Below are 24,376 nucleotides of genomic sequence, written 5' to 3'. Positions count from 1 at the left end.
GAGGGTCCTTGTCATACAGCCGCCAGTCATACATAATTGAACTCTTTACTCAACTATAACCAGATCATTTACCTATGATTATTTCCAGGTGTTGATTTACTGTATGCCGGTACTCTGCTGCTAGTCAGTTGTCAATGCCTGTTGTTGTCGATGCGCTCGATCCAGGTTGGCTGATAGGCGCGATCCCAGGGACGGAGTCACTCACTATTCATATGGTGAGGGTTTTAACGCTCACTCATCATATGGGTGAGGGCCCTTACTTCTTCATAGGGGTCACTCACTATTCATATGGTGAGGGTGCGTAAGCACACTCGACTGCCTTTAGTTACTTATTTGAGAGGGGGGCCGCCATCGTTTTAACGCTCACTCATCATATGGGTGAGGGCCCTTACTTCTTCATAGGGGTCACTCACTATTCATATGGTGAGGGATTGATCGCTCGTCTTTCATAAGGCGAGGGCCCCTCCCCCTTATTTGGTCGGGTGAGTGGGTTCGTACCTCACCCCCTACCCCAAAAAAAGTGAGCGGTTCCCCCTTTTGTTACTGAATTTACCACCCGATAGGTTCGATAGGTCTTGCCCTTCATACCCTTCATATTCCACCTTTCATTATTGAAATGACCAGTGACTCTATCCGTCCTCAGAACCCGTTCAGCCCTTGCACTATTATAAAACACTCTAATCTCTAATAAAAGAGAAAATCAATAATATCGCAATGAAATGAACAAGACTAATATCGTTCTATTATTTCTTAGATATTCTATTTCTCGGTTCCCGCATATTCTTCCTATTTCCGCGTAGCGTTCCACTCAAGTGCTGGGGTTTTCCTTCCTCCACTATTCTTCTTCGTCTTTTCCGGCTGAGTTACCAAGAAAAAACCTAATTAGTAACTCATGCATGGAGTTGCCGGATGCCTGAATATACACATCGGGTAATAAATGATAGGAAGGCCTAAAATAGACTCCAGAGTGACCATGCAGGGAGCTGAGCACCTAATGGTTAAAGAGATAGAATGGCATCCAGTTCTATAGTATTGCTCTAGGGTTGGATAGGAAACAAGCCCTAAGTTGTGCTATGTTGCTGGAGGAGTGATATGCGATGGTATGGTATGGGCTACGCCTTCCTGAAAAAAGAGAACGTCATAAGGCAAATAGTTATACGCACTCACATCCTTTCATGAGGCAAGTTCTGCTCTAGGCTTCGACTGCTCTAGGCAAGTCATGTAGCGAGAGAGATGGAGGCACACCCCTTCCTTAACTCAAACTGGAACTCAATCTGCTTCATCTGGGCGAGGTACTGGTTCTCAAACATGAAGAGATGTCGTAAGGTATGGAATTGAGTGAGGTGCCACCACCTTGAATTATTATGTTGCGTATGCTGCTGGATCAACTAATGAAACGGGTGAATGTGCCTATGCCTATGTTACTTAAAAAAGGTAAATTGAATCTGTGTTTAGAAATGGGCGGGCAAAATAGAGAAATGTTAATGCAGAAAGGAGGATAGAGATGGACTAAACGGAACTAACTGATATAAAAGACTAAATGGAACTAACAAACTGAGCCCAAACCTTATCTCTGCTATATCATAGATGAGATAGATTCTCCTTTGCCTGTAATGATGGAACGGAACGAACCCTACCTGTCTAATTAGCTGAGCTTCCTGTTTATCATGCACGATGGAACTGATTGGATTGCGGTCCTGTCATTATGGATTGAGGTTACTAAATCCGAATGATAATCATATTAGTTAGTTAGTGGATTTGCCTATCATGATGTTAGGTTACTAATGAAATTGATTTCTATTTATCATCCTATAATGAATGATAGAACTAATCATATTGTGCCATATCAGTGCATGTACTAATATGTTACTAGCGAAAGCATGGTAGTTTGATGATTATTGGTACAGAACTATGAATGGATGATAAAGAACTAAATATTACATGAAAGTTCTAAGTGGGAAGGTGGTTCCTAAATAGGTAGGTTAGTTGGCTGGCTGGCCCCCCTAATCAGGTAAGGTGGGTCAGATTAGTCGAGCGAAGTAGAAAAGGTCGAAGGAAGTCGGAAGGTGGGTAGGTATTTAGGAAACACAGAAGGTAAGGTATAGAAAAGGGAAGGGGTTGTTGATACCAGAAAAGGGATAGGGGTAACCATCTTAAAGGTCCTCCTATCTCAGTGTTGCTCGGGGACCTCCCAAGCGAGCCTGTGTATATATTATATATGTAGTTACGTTTTGATTTATTATCTCTCTCCCTCTTGGGTTTACTTATTGGGTGGGGGGCTTATGGTCGAGTACCTAAAGGTCCTTAAAAGTCGAGCACCTAAAGGTCCTCTCCTTAACAGTCGAGCCTGCTTACGCATCCTTAAGGTTTTTGGAAGGATAGTGACTCCACTGCCCCCTAAAGGCTTTTTGGAGCTATTCTCCCTCCCTTATCTTTCGGAAGAGTGCTTATCCTTCCCCTTAAGGCTGGGGAAAGATAGTAAAGTGTTGCTGGCTCTCGAACTGCTTATGGGGAAGCTGGGATTCGGTCAATTAGCTCAGATGCTAGTGGTTCCTTTGCTTCTAATGCTAGGCGGGGGATTCACTTACGTAACGTAAAGACCACTTACCTTGAAACATTAAGTCCAACCGAGGCAGCTTCCACCAACCCAGCTCCAGCCAGAAGTGAAGCGAGAATACCCAGTATAGCCAAACCTAGTGCATAAGACCCCGCTGTTGGACTGGAAAGCCTATTGCTGTCAGACTATGGACCGGACCTACTAGAAAAAATGTATATAGCTCAGCGTACCTCTAAGTACCCATAGTGAGGACTCCTAGGATAGCTCTCAGGTTTACGAACCAAGCCTCCATTGGATCCATGGAACCCGAGCTAGATGCACATTCTACGTATATAGTCACTCAACTGACAGGGGAGAGGACTAAAACCTCTACTAACCTTATGAGGAAGCCGCGGATGAACAACATCAACTCCGAAAAGCTAGAAGACGATCCCTTGTGGCCAGAGGTGGTGGGGAAATAAGCAAAGAAGCCAACGGAGCCACCAATAATTTAAGGGGAGCCAGATTGAGAGCCAATAGTTTAAGGGTAATTACCCGCAGCAGGGATGGAGGCAGATGTTTCGATTCGAGAGCTAGAGCCTGTTACAATGCCAGAAGCAAAGATAGATAAAAAGGTGGGAACAGGATAAGTGGGAAAGGCATAGGCAATAGGGAAGGCAAAGGCTCCTTACTGCGCGAAATTCATATATAAATTCATAAGTCCTAGATCCATTTGTTGACCCCGAAGCAGTTGATTCACCATATTCTTAATCAGCAGCAAGGAAAGGCTACTCTACCCGCTACCAGAAACCATAAAGGCCTTACTATTTATAATGACACCTATATGAGCTATCAAATCATAAGCATCACCTCATTGGAATTTAAGCATCAAAGAAAGCATATACATAGGTGGCAGAGCCAGGAGCTCCGGTGGTTTCAGCTGAGGAACCAATTAATCGAGATCGAACATCAGTTGCATTTTATTTGATTGGCTGTGTCTCTGATCCAGAGCCAGTGAATGATCAAGCAGCGGAGGTAGCAGTACTATGGGAGTACGTTCGATGCGTCAACGTAATTACATATATAATGAGATTGATTTACAATATCTCTAGTTACCAATTCTAGTTATTTCATCCTAAAATTCCACATCTCATTTCAAACTACTGCAACATATATAAAGAAATATTTCATTTCTCTAAGCTGGCTAAACAATAGACATGTCGACGCGAAAGGCATTGATTGTGAGCAAATTGATTGCACTTTCGATGTGGGGCGCTACTACAACAGACACAACTGACAACACATCTTCGGGGGTAGGACGCTACGCAAGGAACTGATACTCAATAGTGAATGATTGAGCGATGCTGGTTAGTCTTCTGAGTTTGCTGGCCGGGAAGGTGTGGCCAGAGGGGACTGAGGAGGCTATGGTAAGTCTCTGGCAAGTATCTACGGGCTAAGTGACCTGGGCGTAGGCTTAAGGAATTCTAAAGTGGACCTTTGGAAGTCTTTAGAGCTTAATACGGAAGCGGAGGCAAGACCTTAAGTCTATTTACCATACCGTAGAGCTATTACTGTAAGCAAGACCTTAATTAAGGTAGTCTCTCTCTAATACCTTAGGGCAAGTTACTAAGACTGAAGCTAGATTCTCTCTAGTAGGATTTACTGTATGGCCTTCAGTCTCTACAGTTCATAGGCAGTCCATGCAACTTAATGCACTGAAGCTAGTCCAGTTCAATAGGCTTTCACTCGATTCGCCATGTTTGTCCAATAAAAACAATTTGTGATCGGGTCAGATATTCTTTTTTTTTATCGGGGCACAGAAATCTGTTTTATTACAGGCTAATCAGCTTAGCTACCGGGATTTGCTTCCCTGGGCTCTTGGAATACTACGCTCATGGGGGATCATCAGCTGGGATCATCGGTTGGAATACTTGGCTCAGATACAACGAAGCTCCTGTCAGTGCATGAAAAGGAAGTATAGTCAGGGAATCTTTAGTCGGTGCATGAAGCTCTAGTTCGTGTCAACTAGTGTAATCCAAGAGGAGATGTCGGTACTACATGATGGTAGTTTCTTCTCTCATTGTTTCATATTCACTTATATAATGCAACATGGCCTGGTGCTGTTAGTGGCAAGATGAACTGACAGGAGGAAGCGTACTTGTCTCTTGGTTACTCGGGTCCCACACCTCTACCACCCAGGGTTATATCTGTTTTAGACGAGGGCATCAGGAAATGCCAGTTTGGTATAATAAAATAAGCCCATGTGATCATTTCTCCATGAAGTGATTCATATTAAGTAGCAGCACGAGCTGCAGTTCCTGGCCCACTAGTAGTAGTTCCTTACGACCCAGTCACAGCAGTTCCTTACCCAGCAGTAGTTATATACCCAGGAGCTGTTCCAGGTCTAGCTAATATTACGTGAGTAATCACTTTCAAAGCATGTTGGCTTACTTATTCATTATTGCTCTTAAGACTGTATAACCAGGTGGGGCCAGTAGGACTGAATTATACATTATTCTTCTGAAACAACCCATTTAGCCTCGTTAGCCTGATCGACTTTACAACGGCACGAACCGCAGAGGAGATCAATCTGAAATCGAAGCAGAACAACGTAATAGATCTTAGTTCACCTTTTCCCAGGGGAGGTCGTGTACCGGGTGGGTGGATCGGTCAACAGGGCCTTTAGCCCAGCTCTTCGAATTGCGTATCAACGTAAGTAAGCATCGTGCATCGTTTCCCAAACAGACAAAAGAAGACATCGATCGGTTCACAGACAGACGAAAGAATACACCACCACCTGTATCGAACAACTGTATCATCAACTAGTGGCTCTCGGCATCTCTCTATTGGCTCCCGTGTATTGGCTAGCGGCAGCTCACACGCTGCTCTCTCGGGTATTGGCTAGCAGTAGTGGTAATTGGTTTGATCCTCTCAATCTTACGAGAAGAGCGGTCCCACCAAGCAATGACCCAGATGACAAAAGAGGCGTACCCTTACCCATTAACGCTTTCTTTTACATACCCTTGATACTCTCACTTTCACATTTTCCCCATGAATTTCTTTTCCAGTAGCCCAGGAAGGAAGGACACTCGCCCAGGAAGAAAGATGGCCCTATATGCTTTCTATCTTTACTGCCCCACATACGCCCACATACCCAAATTTCCCAATATGCATCCCCGAGTACGACATGAAAAAAGCATTCCCGCTTTCAGTCAGCAGCCCCCATTACCCAGTCCAGCATGAGAATATGAACCAGGAAGGTAGCATTCGATATCTTGACCAGCACTCCCCAGCGTGAAAACCCCGCATGAAGTGAAATACCCAGAACGCTCTCTTTACTTCTTTCTTGAATTATTAATGATGACTGGGGGCCGAGCAATGAGAGCACGAAGTGGAGCCATAAGCGGAGTGCGAAAGAAAGGGGTTGGTGAACAAGAAAGAGCGGATACACATTACACTTTCTGGGAACCTGCCGCCCAGGAAGCTCTATCCGAATACCCCTAGACAATAGGCCTTACGCTTCTACCCTTAACAATGGAAACCCGCAGAACACAGAAAAACAGCAGCACTGTACGGGGGCCCCCCAGACCCATCTATCCTGGACTAGTAATAGGACGCTACACTAGAGAGAAGCTGCTTAGAGCCTGGTTACACAAATGAGGTTTAGAGATAATGGTTTTCCATGTTTCGTAATGATCACGAAAGCTTTCCTCCTAGTTGGGCAATAATCGATACCGCTTGCCGGAAGAGAAGGTTTGATAATGAGAGCGAAAAAAAGAGAGAAAGAAACCGCTTGCCTCCATGTTCGGTAATGATCTCTACTACTTAACGATATCACATATATCTGACATTTCACCTGCGAGGGAAAGAGAGTTGGAGCCCTATATAATGAATGAACCACTTTCTCCTAATCAGATGAGTGACGATCTCTATCAAAGTAGGTCAAAACTACCCCAATCTCTCTCAATGGCTCATGTAATGTAATGTAATGACATATATAATATATCTCATTCATGACTTACACTTTAGGCTCTCATAATTGATCCATACCTAATATCGTATACAAAGAGATATCTCATTATATATGTCATTATGCATGAATAAGATATGTGTCATTCCAGATTCGATCGATAGAGAGTGAATGCATATATGTCATTATGCATTCGTTATATACGTAATTACGCGAAATATCAACCCACAAGGAGGACTCCCATGACATAAGGAGAGATTGAAAGGGGAGCTGGGCCAAATGAAGGTCCGGAGGGCTTGCGCTTCTGAGGGCAAGGTCCGACAGGGTGAGTAAGTGAACTCTCGACTAAAAGGCCGCCATCGCTCGACTGTTAAGGCCGCCATCATGAGCATGTTGAACTCTTTTTCAGTTACTTATTTGAGAGGGGCCACCCAATAAGTAAATTGAATCATGCAAGTATAGTCATTCGTTCCCTTCTCATTCAAATGAAATCAGATGACTAACTTGCTTGAGCAGCAGTGGCTTCCCAATCCCAATATATTATATATGTCATTATGCAATGTCGAATCAGAAAGGGAATCGAATGGCTACACTTGTTGCTACAGTGAGTTGCCTAGCTCGTGGGTGGAGCAAGCAAGCGGCGTGAATATGCAGTGAATGACGGCTCTGTGCATGGGACCATGGCTATGTGCGTGGGAAAGGGCTAAGCGAGACCTTCTCACACCAAGAGTGAGTTACTACAACTCCTGAGATACGATGAACCTGTTGAGGATCATATGCAACTGACAATGGCTGTATGAACCAAAAAAGGCCTAGAAACCTAAGGGAGAGGGGCTAGGTTGAGCCATTCAGGCAGGGCAGGATAGTGTCTGAATGGGGGGGGAGGGGCAGAGGAGCCAGGGAGAGGAAGGATGGCTCATATGGGTGAGCCATTCAGGCAGGATAGTGCCTGAATGGGGGGGGAGGGGCTAAAGCCAGGGAGAGTAAGGAGGGCTCACTCATTCATATGGGTGAGGGAGAGGAATAGACCTACCTTTCTTTTCATGCCTCTACCTGCATAGTTAACCACATTAAGACCTAGACCTGTCTTCTCCCTATAGCACTTAATGAATGAATGCTTATTGGATTGACCAGAACCACCCCTGGGTGTCTGCCCCCTGGTAACTTCTTACGGGAATCTTATTGTTGCACACTTTCTTCTGAATAGATAGGATTCATACTCTACCCTTAGGATTATATTCTCTTTGCGATCCTCATCTTTTGTTTCTTAACAGAAAAATACCCTGAAAAAGTGCCACATGGTTTCATAAAGTAAGACCCCTTATCCTTGAAGGAAGGGCTTCTTGGATGGGCACTTTGAAACATTGCTAGCGCGCCTTGCTTACTTGCATTACTTAAGTACGATCACCCAACCAACCCACCCACCTTCTTTTTACCAACACACTCTATTCCATTAGTTAGCGAACGTTATAGTAAAGCAGAGTTAGCGTGCCAGGTAACTAGGTGGGAGGGTCCTTCGCTCAATCAATTCATTCCTTGATCCCTGGTGTGAAACCTTTCAAGAAGGTATAACCTTCTCGTTACGGTAAAAGGAGAACCCTTCGCTATGCTCGCTCAAGCCTACACAAATTATGACCGGTGTTATGTAGAATTGTACAGAAAACACTAAATACTGCTTGGAACGGGAAGCGGAGGGCGCGCAGTGGAAATGGAGTGGAATCGTAGGCTCGACAAACGAAATAGTAGATTAGGATCGATCATGCCCGCCCGAGAGGAGGTGACCTACTAGCTTGCGGTGCATAAGTAACTACTGAATGCGAAACCGCTTTGTGACGTTAGTGATATATTCTGACAGGGCTGAAAAAAAGTATTAGCCCGGTCTCTAAAGATGAAGAGAAAGGCCCGACCAGCCGCTTCTTCCAACCAATATGTATTTGTTCTGCAACCTTAACCAGCCAATATGATTTTCATTGTACCCATCTTTCCTTTATCTCTCGACTACCTATCCATAACTGCATTCGTTTGTTGATGACCTTATCCCGAACCCTTCTCGATTGAAGGAGCATCACTCACCCTACCTACCTATTCGTTCATCTGGGTGTGGGCCAAAGGGCTAGATTCGGGGTGGAGGGCTTATTACTTGAATCACTGAAATGGCCTAAATAATGCGTTTGATCACCATGAAAACCCAAGTAAGCTGTGTACCTCACCTCTGCCACTTGGTCACCTGTGCCTGCCTCCATCTTTGCTCTTAGCAGTTCATCGACTGATTCAACTGTACATACGAGACTAAACAATATGAAACCTGATGGCCTGGGGTGCTCTTTTGGGGTAGGGTCCCGCCCAAGATAGTGAGGTGGCCTCGGTAGGATCTATTATGTGGTCTGGCTTGTTGGTCAAGCTTGTTGGGTCGGGAGCTTGCTGGGGAGCTTGTTAGCTGGGGCCGAAGCTGGTGGGATAGATGGATCGAATGGATTGGATGGATCGGATGTGTGGGGGAGGTGGTCCACCGGACAAGAGAGATTATGTTACACCCATTTTCCCAGCATTGAATGAATGCACTGTTCACCAATAGCCCCATGTGACCTTTAAGTTAGTGTTCTTCGTGCCCAGTTATACGTGCCCCATAAGCCCAATAGGCCATTTTTGACAATCAGTATGTGCCCAGGAAGAAGTGCCTTAAGAGCAGTGCCAAGAGCCGAGACACCATCAGTCACAGTTTGACATTCCCCCCAGTTGGTTGACACAGGGAAGTGTCAATGCCGGTAGGAAATCCCAGGAGTTCCGATCCCAAAAGTTGATCCCAAGTGTTGATGCAGTCGATATCCAAGTGTCGAGTACTGAAATCCTGTCATCGAATCACCACCTGTCATTGAGTAGCGGCATCTAAACCTATTTGGAACAGCTATTGGCTATGCTCAGCTATAATATAGAAACATTGTAAAGGGGTATAGTTTATTAAGAAGAAAATCCACTTTCCTGCCCCAATGATTTGGTGAACCGATCGATTGATTCTTATTTTCTGTTTGCGAACCGATGGATTACTTATCTGCCTGTGAACCAATAGCCCATCCTCACCTGTCATTGCCAGTCTACCGATAGCCGAGACCCCAGAACAGTGTGTGATCTGCCGCAAGCCGAACACAGGAGAGAGCATAGCTGTAGATCAGTGCCGATAGACAATAGTCGATACAGGTTGTTGATGCACTTGATGCTTAGAGATTTCTTTATACTTCAAGTTCTATCACGTCCCAATACGTGGGCTAATATAGCGCCCCAATGCAAGGTATAATCTAAACCCCCCATGTTGGTATCTACCCTCGACCCTACCTCCTCACTTACCGGTACGGATCACAAGGTTACTACATCAACTTGGATTGAAGGGATGATTCGACAATGCTTACTTACAAGGCACCTGTCGAGGAGGATCATGCACTAGACACACACAACAGAGTGCTAGTCTCTGGTAGTACCCGCAAGGAAGGAACATAGCTGATGCCAGATAGTGATTGATTGATCGATACTTAATGTCTTCTGAGTTGGCTGGTCGTTCAACTTCTCGATCTGCTACACATGCTTCACGCTGGCGGCTGGCTCATCATTCCTTATATATGTCATATTACACATATATAAAACGAATCCGCCTCTATCTATTCGTCGGATGCTTCATTCATCCATTTTGGTAAAATAATGAAAAGAGTTTCCCTCCCATAAAGAGAGGAAAGATAATGAAACCGGCCGGACATAGAGGGACGAAAGAGAATCTAAGGTTTGGGTTTCACCTGTCTCGGGATCTTTTGCTGGATATTGATATGCTTTTTGTTTCTGAAATGGGCTATGGCCCTAGAGATGGAACTGGATATGCACCTGTAATAGATGCTGCCATCTTTACTTCTCCTACAGAAGAAGAAAGAAGAAGATGGAGGGCACACGAATGACTATCTACTGCTTAGTGGGGTGACCCAGGTTCCTGCGCGTACAAGATTTCCTAGCTCCGCAAGAGAAAGTCTAAAGAGTCTATGAGGCGAAGTGGCATGACTACAGTGGAACTTCTAACGCGTGGCATGCCTGTTCTTTATATACTCTATTTTCTACGCTATGCTCGATATGCTATATGGCAATATATGGCTATGTATAGCTATGGGTTGTATGGCTTATGGTGTTTATGTGAGGCTGCTAGTATGGCTATGTATTACGTATGATCCTCCAATGGTAAATCGTATATAATGAGCTGTTTGAAATCGCTCTTGATGTGATGGTATCACTAGCTGTGATTCACTAACAGTGCTGCTCATACTGTCGTACTGTACCGTACCATGCCGGGGTCGACATAGTCGTTGTTCACTACATGCACATAGTAAAACACTACACATAGTCGTTCACTGCACATAGTTGATTCACCTGGATAGTGGCCTTCCTGGGTTTTCCCCAGGTCAAGGGGGTAAGGGTCCCCCGTTCTAGTGCTGGGGTTGGATTCCCTAGGGTGTGTAATGCCGATTGAACTGTTGCCCCTCCCCTTCCTGAAAGGCACTACCTGACCAGCGTGAATGGCTCAACCTAGCCCCTCTCTCTCTGAATGTCTCATCTATCCGGCCTCTGCTCTCCCTGAGGTGTATTTCTAGGCTTTTGTTGAAAGATTTGTGTAGCAGCCACTGTCTGTTGCATATGTTCCTCAAATAGTGAATCTCGACGTATGTAAGCTTTGTCATTGCATCCGGTTGAGGTAGGAAAATAGCATGGTTCCATAGCGTAAAGCTTAGTTAAGCCAGCGGAGTCCCATTGTCCCGTTCAGTCAGTCCGTGGGCGCTATCGGTTCACACCCCTAGGTTTTCTTGTTAGCGTAAGTAAGCAAGATCTATTTCAAAAGCAGCAAGCAGCTCCACTAATGGGCTTTCATTTCACTTGTGTTCTTTCGGTTCGCTGTGCGCTGTAGGTGGCCCTATCTGTGTATGCGCTTCTTCCTTCAGTTGACCGACCTCCTTCCGTCCGTTGGAGAACCTCCCCCAACCAAACATATAGCAAGCAAGCTCAAGAAGCCCGTCCGCAATAATCAATCTAGCAAGCGGCGAGGGTCCTGCTCAACCTCAAAGCAATTGTTGCCGTCCTGCCTGTCATAGTGCAACGTGGTGAAATGCCAATCTTCAGTTCAGTCATGAAAAAATCACTTTCTGTGCCCGAATGAGCGAGCAATGATGATTCCTCCGACCCCATAAAAAAGAGGTTTAGCTCAATAAAAACAGCGAACTATTTACCCACCCACCCCAATCCCCGAACGTAGTCGCTTGTCCGCATCGGACAAGGTGCGAAGCCGCTTGCTCGACCAAAGCCCCGTAAGGAATCGATAAGTACTTCGGCAAGGAAATAAGGAAGGTCCGGAGGGTCTTGCGCTTCCGAGTGCAAGGACCGCTACGAGTTGATAAGGTCAATCCTTTGACAATGCATATATTATATATGTCATTATGCATGAAGAAATGGCTCACATTCCAGTAGCGAAATGTCTTCATCATATGAAACTATGATGCGGTAGTTTTCCGTTCCGTATGCACGAATCAATTGATCATATTCGATCACTGATTCTGCCATTTCTCTCTTTCTTCCCGTCCCGTCCCCCCTCTCTGAGAAGGTCATCTGCATGTTGGTATTATATATGTCATTACGACATAACTCAATACCACCCGAAAACGACTATATATGTCATTATGCATTCATTCATTATATATGTCATTACGGTTTAGCAGACAATGCATATATGGGCATATGTAATTACGTCATTCATTATAGCAGTCATTCTTCTTGCTATGGGCATATGTCATTATGCCTCGCCCTATGACTTGAAACGAAGTGTTTCACGAACGACTCCTCGCCCTTATTAGGTCGGGCGAGTCACTTAACGTACCTCGTACCTCTACTTACTCAACTTACTTACCGGGTGAAAATTAGGTTCGGGAAGATATTTATGCTATCCGTCCGGGCCTTCCAACGATATCCGGGCCTTTAAACAGCAGTTGAGCTCCCCCATCCCCGAGCTTCCAACCGGGGTGGGGTACCCGTTTCTTGAATCAATGCTGGAGGGTTGTGAGAATCTCACTATAGATATGGATCTCTATCTTGATGATGCTAGAGTTGCTGGAAAGTAGAGATTAAGCTAGGAAGGAGGGTAAGTCAGGTGGGGGTGGTCGGCACGCATAAGTAGGCAGGTAAAGGTGGGTCTAAAGGCTAATAAGGGTTTATAGGAACGAGAGGTAGGAAGGTGGGTCGAATTAGTCGAGCGAAGCAGGAAAGGGAGAAGGAGAAAGGTGAAAGAAAGGAAAGGGAGAGTCGGCCGGTAAGTCATAAAAAGAGCAAGGATGGAATAATAGATGTAAGTAGGTAGGTAGGTAGAAATATAGGTAGAGTAAAAGAAAGGGCCGGTCTCGTAGGAATGAAATGAAACACTGTTGGAATATCTATATTTCATCGTCTCACCTGCCTGCTGCATCGTTGCACCTCTCGAAACGGGCTAAAATGCGCTTTTTGTTTGCTTTCACTTGACTTTGAGTCCTTTTTGATTAGTCATATGGTCATGGCGGAATACTTCAATGCTGTAGAACGCAGTTTGGTTAAGAAAGATGGGGCGGTAGAGAAAAAAAGAAATTGGAACAATCTTCTTCCAACCTTATTCTCTCTCGTCCTGGGTGCGATGAAAAGGAACAGCCTGGTATCCTGCTACGCTTTTCTTTCTAACCTACCGATCTTTGAAGGTAGGTGTGGTTCGTACCTAAGTGGCTTGAAGTGGGGGGGTGTGCAGTAATAAGGAAATAGGGCTGGACCGGGACTTATAACCTTTCACCAGCCGCGTTGATCCAGTGGGTTCTGTTTATTATCCAGAAGTAGGTTAAGCTGTTGATGGAGTTTAAGCACACGTTTAAGCATACGTTTATCCAGTCGTTGATGGAGCATAAGCAAAGGCAAGAGCAGCTAGAGCACGGGCATAGGAGGTTTTAGCTAGAGCATAGGCCAAGACTCAGCCAACAGCAGCATCAGAGCTAGTTTACTTTGTTGAAGCACCTGTTGACCTAGAACCACCACAAGCAGAAGCTTATACAGTACCAGCAGCATCATCAGTCGATACAGTTGATTCATTCCTAGACGAAGACTTTCCACCTCTCCGCTTCTGCCCCGACAGGATAGATAGTGGTGAGCTTGAGCCTACCATATCACACATCCCACCCACGTACTGGAATACATGTTGATGTATGAGGAACGAAGTGCAAGTCAAGTGCATATCATCCTTGATTCTTGCCTGCGAGAGATAGGGAAGTGCGTGCAGTGAGAAATATCCTTTTAAGCACCTAACCCTCACTCATCTATCGAACTCATCTATACTCGCCTACCTTACCTACAATTCCGTCCCTATAAGCCCTTCGGGGGAAGTAAGTAAAGCCATCCCCATCCCCACCCCCTGAAGGGGAAGAGCTATCAGGGGAAGCAGAGAAGGGAATAAGGATAAGTCAGTAGCGATCAAGGGAAGGGCATAGTAAGGTAGAGCTCTAAGATAAGGGAAGGGGAAGATCACGACCCAACCGAGCCAGGAGAATCATTTCTTTGTGGCGGGGCGGCTTGTTTTTGGCTCGCTTTCGCCATGCACGGTTTCACAATCCAACACGTAGAGCAGAGCCCACCTTCCTTCGCAGCGGTATCATACAGAGAAAAGTAACTTGGCCTTGCTTGCCGGCCAAGTCATCTCTTTCACTAGGCCTTACTTGCTTGCCGGCCAAGTGCCGTATCTCTGAGGATTTTATATTTCGCATTACTTATGAGATTATGTCATACCATATTTGTGATTCTTTTGGGGTGAAATCAATGTCATTCCAATGCAAGGTATTGTACCCTTCCTTTCCCTTCTCATTTTCACTCGGTATTCCAACCAAGCATGAAACTCAACCGCCAGGCATACCACCTAAGCGTCACACCTTAACTTACGAGCATGCAAGGCTAAGTCATATAGAAAGCATCCAACCTACGTGGTGGCTACTTCTGGTGCAACCCTTCAAATACCGGGAAGTCCCTTCCCTACCTGAGCTACACGCCCCCTCCTTCCTTCCTTCTGTGGAAGAGGCAGGTAGGTAAATGCTTTCAGGTGCATCCCCCCCCCTTCCCAACAGATGGAAATCCAGTCGAGCACATTATGAACTTCGGACCGTAAACCTCCTGACTCTATTATCGAAAGGATATGACCGTTTTCAAGAGCGAGCTTTTCATACCACCTGGAATCTTATCCGGTCTTAAAGATGACTGGGTGCGACCGGCGCCCTTCGGACCGTGCCGGGCAGAGGGGTCAGGCACCTACCACTCCCGGGCAGTGACCAGAAAGAAGTCCTCCTATTCATCTTTCCCGGACAAGGTGGAAGAACAAGCATTGGCGGCCACCCCTACTCTCCCCTGAGAAGTACCGGAGGGTGCGACCAGAGCTGCTGGACCTTTGGAAGGAAAAGCTCTTAAAAAGATCTTGAGGCCCATTATACGGAAGAACGTGTCTCGGGTGCGGAGAACTTATATAAGGTGAATGGGGAGTTTGGAAGTAAGTCCTACCTAACTACCCTTCGGAGAAGAAGAGCATCGAGTTACCCCTCTCCCCACTGACTTCATGGGTTGAGTGCAGCTCTAAAAGAGGACCTTAGAATTCTTGAGGAGTCGAGTCGATCATATACGTATTAACAACGACAACCGGTCGTTCGCCTTTTAAGCTCTCTCCAAGTTATAAGATAGAGAGGTCGCATCTTTTAAGCTCTCTGCCTCGCTTACGGGAAAGAACTGAAAACGAATGCCCTTTATATAGTATATATAGAAAGGAAAGCATCACTGGCGGGACCTTTTTTTCCATGACTAGCATGCGAGAATACAAGCATCACCGGAATACGAGCAACGCTAGCGGGATACAAGCATGCACACCCTGCACACCCTTCACTAGTGGTTAAGCACTACTGGAATCAATCAAGCTTCAAAACATCCATCACATACGGAATAACAAAATAGCTTCTCCATACGGAAAGAGACCCCCTGAACAAGCATCACGAGCATACGGGCATCACTAGCGGGAATAATAACTAGCAAGAACAACCAGCACGAGAGCATCACTAGCGTACAAGAATGCAAGCCCCTGCACGCCTTTAACCGGCATACGGCACCCCCGTCAATAACGCATTGAAATGTCTGGTGCCCCGACTTCCCCTGCAAGGGATTAATGGACTCGGACGTTTTTATATCTATCGCCCTGTAGGACCTTGAAAAAGCCTGACCAACCGTTTTAAGAGAGCATTCGAGCTTTTCAAATCCCTACGCCTTTGAAATGATCACTAGAGCAACTAACTATAACTACTCACTAGAGCCTCTTGGGGTTAGTTAAGGTACCGGTATGAATTCCGTTTCAGAGCTGGTTCCTTGATGCTTATTGGGTGGGGGGCGTTGGTCGAGCCTGCTTGCGCATCCTAAGTTGACTTATTGGGTGAGGGGGAACCTGGCGTATCAGTTATCAATTCTACCTGCTCAAACTGGTCAATTCAAGAGTGAAAGGGTGGCGTTACCCTCTATTGGGCCCCTACCCCTTTATAGAGACTCGCTCATCCCCATACGTCATGTTATACTCTCCAATTTCCCAGTTCAAGGTCCAAATTAATGCATCATATCAATTGACTAATCGATACGCCATCTTTGCTTACTTCATTTCCCATCCATTTCATAGAGGGAAAGGAAGGGGTTACCCATCCCAATCATCCCAATTGAGAAGGGTAACAAAAGAAATGTACCTTAGGGAGATGTACCTTAGAACGGAGTAAATTGAAGAAGAGGTACAAGGGTTGATGATACATTGAAGAGTCAACAAGGTGGCTAGATAAAGGGGGAATTCATCCCACTGAAGTAAGGGGAAAAGTAAGTGGTTGGGGGAACCCATCCCACAGAAAGGAGGCTGTCAGAGTCAAAGGGGTAACCCATCCCAATCTAAAGCGAGAAACCCCAAGTTGCACAAGTAGACCAGGGGATAGGGTAAGGTGATGAGAATCGAAGAGGCAAATAAGAGCGAAAACCACGGACAGGTCTTTCAAAGACCGACAAGACCAACCAACTAAAATCAACCACCAAACCACAGTAACCCCTATCTGTACTAAGCAATGAGGCTTAGGGACCGATATGATGATCGGTTTAGGTAGGGTGGCCTACTACAACCTGTAGGGATACCCGTAGTGAGACCGCGATCCACAAACGAAGCATGGGACCCACCCTTACTCGAGAATGGAGAAGGGAAACATAGCATGTCACAAGAGTGAGGCGAGGGGGGGATGGCCCTACCTGCCCCCCGACCCGATGGTAGGAGCCTGCCCCAGGACGCCTCGCGAGCCTCCTGATGCTTTTAGAGATGAGGCCTTTCAATCGGCGAAGCCAAGTCAATTTCGAGCCACCAAACCCTCACCATATGAATAGTAAGCGACTCCGTCCCTTCAACCAGAAAAGCAAACGTACGTTGTAACACTCCCTGCCTTCCAAAGGTGCCTAGATAGAGGACAGGCCAGATGCAACAGAGCGACTAGGAGAGGATTACACACCTAGGGGGGAAAAGAGACAGCCATCTCGAAGCACATTGCGACCTACAGGTAGCACCGGCGAGACCCAACACAAGGGAAGGCAACCCAATTGGGAGTCAGAGGATCCATAGCACCTGCCTACCTCGATTTGGAAAGGACCTCGTCTTTCTTCATCATTTTGGTGCCGACTGACTAAGGGTAAGGGATCTATTCTTTGCAACCGTGCAGATTTGACAACCTAACGATACATCCAATACCAATTAGTTAGTGAATACGGCTCCAGCACAGATTGGACGCATTGTTAGACCTCTGGATCTCCAAAACCAGAACCAAGATCAGACCAAGCAAGAAGGAAAGGGAGGGAAGGAGGTCAGGTTATCGCAGAGCTCTTTGAGGGGAGTAAATATGAGTAAGTGGCACAAATTCTGTTCGAACCTTTTGGTATGTATGTATCCCTTCCCCCGGAACTATAGATAGATCCGAAGATCCACGAGAAACTCCATTCCGCACTGCTGACTCGTCGGACTTATCCACCAAGGATGGGATGGAATTTGAGTTTGTGGATTGCGTCAGGGAAAATCTACCTACCAAAGCTAGGCAGATATATAGACTCATTTCCCGCTGCTAAGAGAGAGCAAGGAACAAAATGATTGTTTGTTCAGACTAGCACCCACCCTCACTCCTTTTGGGTATGCGGGTACTAAGAGTCCTCCCACTACCAACCAGCAGAAAAGATATCATCTGGCTGGGTCTTGTCGGTATCAACAACAACAATCTAAATCACAACCTATGGAAACGGGAACAGCAACTCACTATGGCTCTTGGCTGGCCCAGACAACATCCCGTGGGTGAGTAAATGCAACAAGACAGGCTAGATGACGTCCTGGACTACAGTAGATCGAGAGGTCGTTCCATCCCTTGTCCCCGATAGGAAATAATATGGGTAATATGTTTCCATACAATGTTGCTCCGATCTGACCCAGCTGGCGAGCAATCCCAGTCCGCGGCAGAGGAGACAGCGAGCGTACCTTTGTTCGCTTCTTCTCCACCAAGCACGGGAGTTTGGGTGGGGATAACTGTAGGTCGGTGGCTACCTAAGGAAACTCCGATTCGATCCGCCGGCTGGGAGGCAACTACCTCATCCCAATCGCAAGGAGAGGTTCACCATGATGGGCTAGGTACTTCTCTTTGTGTCCCGGAAAGGTCCCAGAGGGGCTTGCACTTCCTAGTGCAAGGAAGGACTGGACATCATACTTTTGCGGCATGCTCTTCATATTTACGGATTCGCATGCATATAGACCGACTCACTCCCTCCTTCCCAACGTCTTTCCTTATCCATCTAACTGAGGTAGATAAACATATATATATTATGACTGACTTCCACTTATTGATTGATCCCGGAAAAGTGAATGGTTCCATATTGGGATTGAATGAAATGAGAGTGATAATGAGGTGAATGGGCCCCTAGCCAGCAGCCCGCCCACACCTGTGTAGAGTGGATTGTTCAGCACCTGCAGCACGAACCAATTTTTGACCCATCAGCCCTAGTATCATAGGCGACCGAATGACCGCCCCCCTAATTACTGGACCAACCTGCTATTATAATTCCATAAACACCTAGCGAAGATATGGCAAAAAAATGAAGTATACCTATGTCCAAGTCTGGCGATACCATACCATGATCAAAAGGTACAACGGCCCGAGCAACCAAGCTTAGCATAGATGTAACCACTGGAGCCATTCTAAAAAGAGATAAATTAGCACTGCTTGGTGAAATAGGTTCTTTCATAGCTAATTTCAAACCATCTGCTAAAGGTTGTAACAATCCGAACGATCCAACTACATTAGGACCCTTTCGACGTTGCACGAGAGCCATTACTTTACGTTTGGCTAACACTAAGAAGGCTACTCCTAGTAGAAGTGGTATGATTATTCTAGGTATTTCAGCTAGAATAGCAATGTACGTTTCTGATTTCCTATTAACTCATGATCGGGGTCGCCCCGATCATGTCATGATATTTCTCTCATGATTGGGCCAATCATGATAAGGATGGGACCTATTCTCAAGGAGCAGCTCCAAAGGGAGAGGAACCATTCAATATTCAAGGTCATCCCCTATATTTCTTTCTTCCCCTCAAAGCCTGCGCAGAGCGAAAAAGAAGGTCCTGAAAGAAAGGACCTGACTCTCTCTCCCAATTGGTAGGTAATAGTGGTCGATGCTAAAGGGGGAGTGACATTCGCAACTCACTCTATGTTCCCGGCCTGGGTGATATTCCATCTTTCTTTCCAAGAGTACTACCCCGTATGTAGTCCATGTCTGGGGAGGTGCGGTAGATAGGTCTCCCACTTAGATCCCCGTTAGCATATTCGAGAGAGATAAGGGACAGAGTCACTCACTGACTAAGAAGTACAATCTATGAATTCTGATGTGTGTCCCAATAACGTAAGTAAGATACTAGATATAGTCTCATTCTTTGAAAAAGAGAGAGTGAAAGCCCCAAGAAAGAAAGTACTAGCCATATGGACTTCCTTCCATAAGTATTAACCATACTACTCACTATGGACTCCTTCCGGTAGGTCTTAGCGATAAGTACTAGCTCTAAAGACGGTAGTCTCCATCCATAAGAAAAACTTCCGGTTGTCCATACAGTAAAGACAACCACTTGCCTTACTACTTGCTTTACTACTTGCCTTAGTCCATAGTGTAAGTTCCCTGATTAGAATTCATAACTATATGGAAATATTCCCTAGTTTGTTTTAGGTTGAAGCGTAGCGAAGCAAAGCGTGAACAGGCAGCGAAGCGTTAGATGGCTTAAGCTAGCGTCAGCTTAGCGAGTTGAACCCTGTAGTACTGGCTTGACCAAGTACGAAGGGCATTCCTACAGTGAACTGATAAAGCGTAGTGTGCTTGTACTTTAGACACTTTCTTTTCTACGGCATTCTGTATATGCTCTATATGCTCTATCTGCTCTATCTACAGCTATGTCTGCATGGCTATGACTACTTGTCTGTCTCTGTCAGTCTACAACTCTAACCGGCAAGGCCCGTTGGCTAGGCCTCTTTTCTAGGCTAGGCCCCCCGTCTCTTGACAATGACCTTCTGGAAATGACCGTCTTATGACGGCAATGACTGGCTATTACTGGTATGGTTGCTATTATTGGCTATCGGCAACGACTTCAGGCAATGATTGGCTATGCTCTATGGCTATGACTAGCTACGACTATGTCTGGCTATGAGCTGCTGCTATGTGTATGTAATCAGATGATCTTTGAATGGTTAATCCACTTATGTAATGCATTGTCACTCCTTCCATCCATCCATTCGAGGTATAAACCTGTGCTCCACATATGTAAGTGAGGTAGGGATTAGAGGAGAACTCTCTCTGGGCATGATTGAACAGGCGGGTATGATGAAATAGGCAGGCAAGATTCAAGGGGTACTTCTCACTCATCTGTTGGGAACATGGGGCTTTCTCTTCTCTTGTGGTCTGTCGATAAGTCCTTTTCCTCACCAATTGCATAGTCAAACTCTCTATAGCGTATGGCGGCTATACTTACTTATTTGTGGACCTGTTGGGCTTCTTATGTATCCTGGCTTTTTTTGGTCTTCCTTGGCATGGCTGGTGATGAAGGCTTCAGTTGGAAAGGTAAGGTCCGAGGTGAAAAAAGTCCCTTGTTTACAGGCTCTTGGGTTAAGGGAAAAGGCTTCTGTCAAAAGGTTTAAGAAAAAGGGTTAGAGTGACAGGTTACTGGCTTAAGGCTAAAGGTGAAAGGCAGATTCCTTCCTTCCCTCTGTTGTACTTGTTGATTCTAGTGATGAAGGCTGAAGGTGTACTTGGCTTCTTTCTATTGATAGGCAAAAGGCGAGATGCCCTTGGTGAAAGGCTTATAGTTCCTTCCTGGTTCTCCTCTCCTGGAAGACTGGCTCAGTTATAGTTCCCCATCCAGCTGGCCGCGCCTTCATCACTCGGTTGGCTCCTGGTTTGGGGAAGGAGTAGACTCACCCATCAATTCTCGGGTATGGATTGAATGAAGGGAACATCACCTCTTTTCTCATCTGTTTGCAACTTGGAATGATGGATTTTGGGGATATCTCCATATGTAACCAACATGTTTAATGTCTTTTGGTGGGAACATGGTGAATCTGTTCATTGTACCGATGGTTGAACTAACTCCTTCTCTCGGGTACCTCTTGTGAGGTGTGGTCCTTATCCTCTCGGCCAAATGCACCTTTGATAAAGAAAAGATTGTAGGAGAGTCATAAGTTATCCCCCCGAGTTCATTAAATTGAAATTTTCAATAGCGAACTCGCTTTATTTCATAATTCCTACCCTCCACCTTTGGCCTGGGCACCTTAATCCAAAAGTCAAGAGTAATTTGCATTAAGGTATTGGTTTACAAAAATGTAAGGTTATAGGAGTTTAGTCTTTCCTAACCCTTCTGAATGTGATAATTCACAACCTATCTCATTTTGCAAATAGTTCTGGCTTCATGATAAGATCCCCTTATGAAGCACCACCTACCAGGTTGGGGGCGAGAGGGAAGCAGTTAGCGCATTAGGCACGGTAGATTTGAACCAATTATTATCACATTTATGCTCTTTGGAAATGAGATTTTGTTCTCTCTTTTGATCTCTTACCCCAACTAAACCTTAAAATTGATGTCTCAGAAGAATGGAATTGAACATACTTGAAAATAGGGGACTTCTAGGGGAATTGGATTTATGCTTGCTCACTTATAGTTCGTCACTTGCTTCGAGAGTGACCGGCCGGGAGAAGAGGCGGGTGGGATAAGGGGGATTGCCTTTTATAACTAGCGGGTTGATGAGGGCTTTTTCTCGCTCGCTTGCTAGATTGATTGCGAGCTTGTGGTAGAGAAGGTCCCGGAGGGGCTTGCGCTTCCTAGTGCAAGGACCCGACAGGGGGCTCAACTGATAAGGAGAGGAAGGTGAACACAAACATGTGGGAAACCATAAGATTGACCCTCTCTGGAAACAATCTTTTTTTCTCAATTTTGATACAGACACCCGACTTAACCTTTCAAGTGACATTTTCTTTATATTGAATTAGGAATGCCATTTCGCTACTTTAACACGGCTAGGCGGGATGCCAAAGCTAGTAGTCTTTTGCTGGTCTTGCCAGTGGGCGGGCTGTCACTACTTAGAGGGGGTATTTCATAAGTGGAAGGTAAGGCAGTCAGGCACGGGCATAAAGCATAGAGGAAGGATGGAGATAAGGTGAGGCAGATTCGGATGAGACGAGTTCGGGTCAAGAAAACTCAGGTGAGGTAAACTCACAGATAGGGACTGAAATCACATCTATTTTCTGATTTGAGAAGCCAGAGCAAGAACGTCGTATGATGGGAGACGAGTCATAGGTAGAGTGGAAGCGATGATACAATGCAACGGAGACGGTTTTTGACATTGAACAATCGACCGGCCCCCCCACCAAATAAGTCAATATAGGGCTTTTACCCACCTTTCTCTTGCTTTATCTTTACAAATCAAAAGATCATATCCTGTACCCAACCCTTCCCACAAATGTATGGAGGAAATAACGGTATGGATAAGGTAAGGAGACGAATAAGAGATCAGAAGTGGGGAAGGAGACATTTCATAGAGCATACATAATATTAGTTACTGAATTTGTGATAGTGGGGCTTAAACTTTGAATACTATTGTTAGCTGTGCACCCCGCCTGGAGGAGGCTTTGTGAAATTTGACCAGATTTTTAGCAGAGTTTCAATCAATATATACAGACAGTAAGGAAAAGCGGATGTATATGTGTGCGGAAAAGTGCTTATCCTGCCCTGACCAATAACATGATCTAGGCAAGGAGAAAGTCCTCACCATACCCAGGCTTGCTTACTTTAACCCTACCCTTGCTGTGACCTTATCATTCAAAATCTCCTGACAGTCAGGAAAGCGATGGCGGCCCGGTGGTTCTTCAAGTTCCTCTCTTGTTAGTCGAGTGATGGCGGCCTTTTAGTTCTCAAGTTCCTCTCCTCTCCTTATCAGTCGAGCCCCCTAAAGGGTCCTTATCAGTTGAGCCGATGGCGGCCTTAACAGTCGAGCATGCTTATGCATCTTGCCGGTTCAATTTACTTATTGGGTGGCCCCTCTCAAATAAGTAACTAAAAAAGCGATGATGGCCTTTTAGTCGAGAGTTCGCTTTCATTTTACTTATTGGGCTCTCAAATAAGTAACTAGCTGTCGGACCTCTCCTTATCAGTCGAGCCTGCTTACGCATCCTCTCCCTCTCCTCTCCCTATGGTCGAGTACCTAAAGGTACTTAATAGTCGAGTACCTAAAGGTCCTATGGTCGAGTACCTCTCCTCTCCCTTGGGGTCGAGTACCTAAAGGTGATGGCGGCCTTAACAGTCAAGCCTGCTTACACATCCTCTCCCTTGGGGTCGAGTACCTAAAGGTCCTTATTAGTCGAGTGTGCTAACACACCCTAAAGGTCCTCTCCTTAACAGTCAAGCCTGCTTACGCATCCTCTCCTTATCAGTCGAGCACCTAAAGGTTATGGCGGCCTTAACAGTCGAGCCTACTTACGCATCCTTAACAGTCGAGTACCTAAAGGTCCTATGGTTGAGAACCTCTCCTCTCCCTTGGGGTTGAGTACCTAAAGGTGATGGCGGCCTTAACAGTCGAGCCTACTTACGCATCCTCTCCCTTGGGGTCGAGTACCTAAAGGTCCTTATTATTCGAGCGTGCTTACGCACCCTAAAGGTCCTCTCCTTAACAGTCGAGCCTGTTTACGCATCCTCTCCCTCTTGGTCGAGCACCTAAAGGTGATGGCGGCCTTAACAGTCGAGCCTACTTACACATCCTCTCCCTTGGGGTCGAGTACCTAAAGGTGATGGCGGCCTTCACAATCGAGCCTGCTTACACATCCTCTCCCTTGCGGTCGAGTACCTAAAGGTGATGGCGGCCTTAACAGTCGATCATGCTTACGCATCCTCTCCCTTGGGGTCGAGTACCTAAAGGTGATGGCAGCCTTAACAGTCGAGCCTGCTTATGCATCCTCTCCCTTGGGGTCGAGTACCTAAAGGTCCTTATTAGTCGAGCGTGCTTACGCACCCTAAAGTTCCTCTCCTTAACAGTCGAGCCTGCTTACGCATCCTCTCCCTCTCCTCTCTCTTATGGTCGAGTACCTAAAGGTCCTTAACAGTCGAGCACCTAAAGGTCCTATGGTCGAGCACCTAAAGGTCCTCTCCATATCAGTTGAGCCTACTTACGCATCCTTTGAGTTTCAGATCTCAGAGCGGGCTTTGACCATGTCTCCCGAGAAAGATCAGTACATATGGC

At 45.8% G+C, this 24,376-nt stretch overlaps 1 protein-coding gene across 1 annotated transcript; it reads left to right on the top strand.

Moving 5' to 3' along the window:
- Positions 1-3,102: 3,102 nt before the first annotated feature.
- On the top strand, positions 3,103-18,235 carry LOC149147998 (uncharacterized). Its single transcript, XM_089442038.1, is given in 9 exon segments — positions 3,103-3,171; positions 3,446-3,607; positions 17,539-17,620; positions 17,733-17,797; positions 17,800-17,823; positions 17,871-18,078; positions 18,081-18,133; positions 18,135-18,180; positions 18,183-18,235. Coding segments are annotated over 9 exon segments (762 nt in total).
- The last annotated feature ends 6,141 nt before the right edge of the window (positions 18,236-24,376 follow it).

The sequence above is a fragment of the Pinus tabuliformis genome, chromosome 9, assembly GCF_031772625.1.
Source record: "Pinus tabuliformis cultivar Carrire ecotype Pingquan chromosome 9, CPIR1, whole genome shotgun sequence".
Taxonomy (NCBI): Eukaryota; Viridiplantae; Streptophyta; class Pinopsida; order Pinales; family Pinaceae; genus Pinus; species Pinus tabuliformis.
The sequence above is the reverse complement of the archived record's forward strand: the minus strand, read 5'-3'. Positions and strand labels throughout refer to the sequence as shown.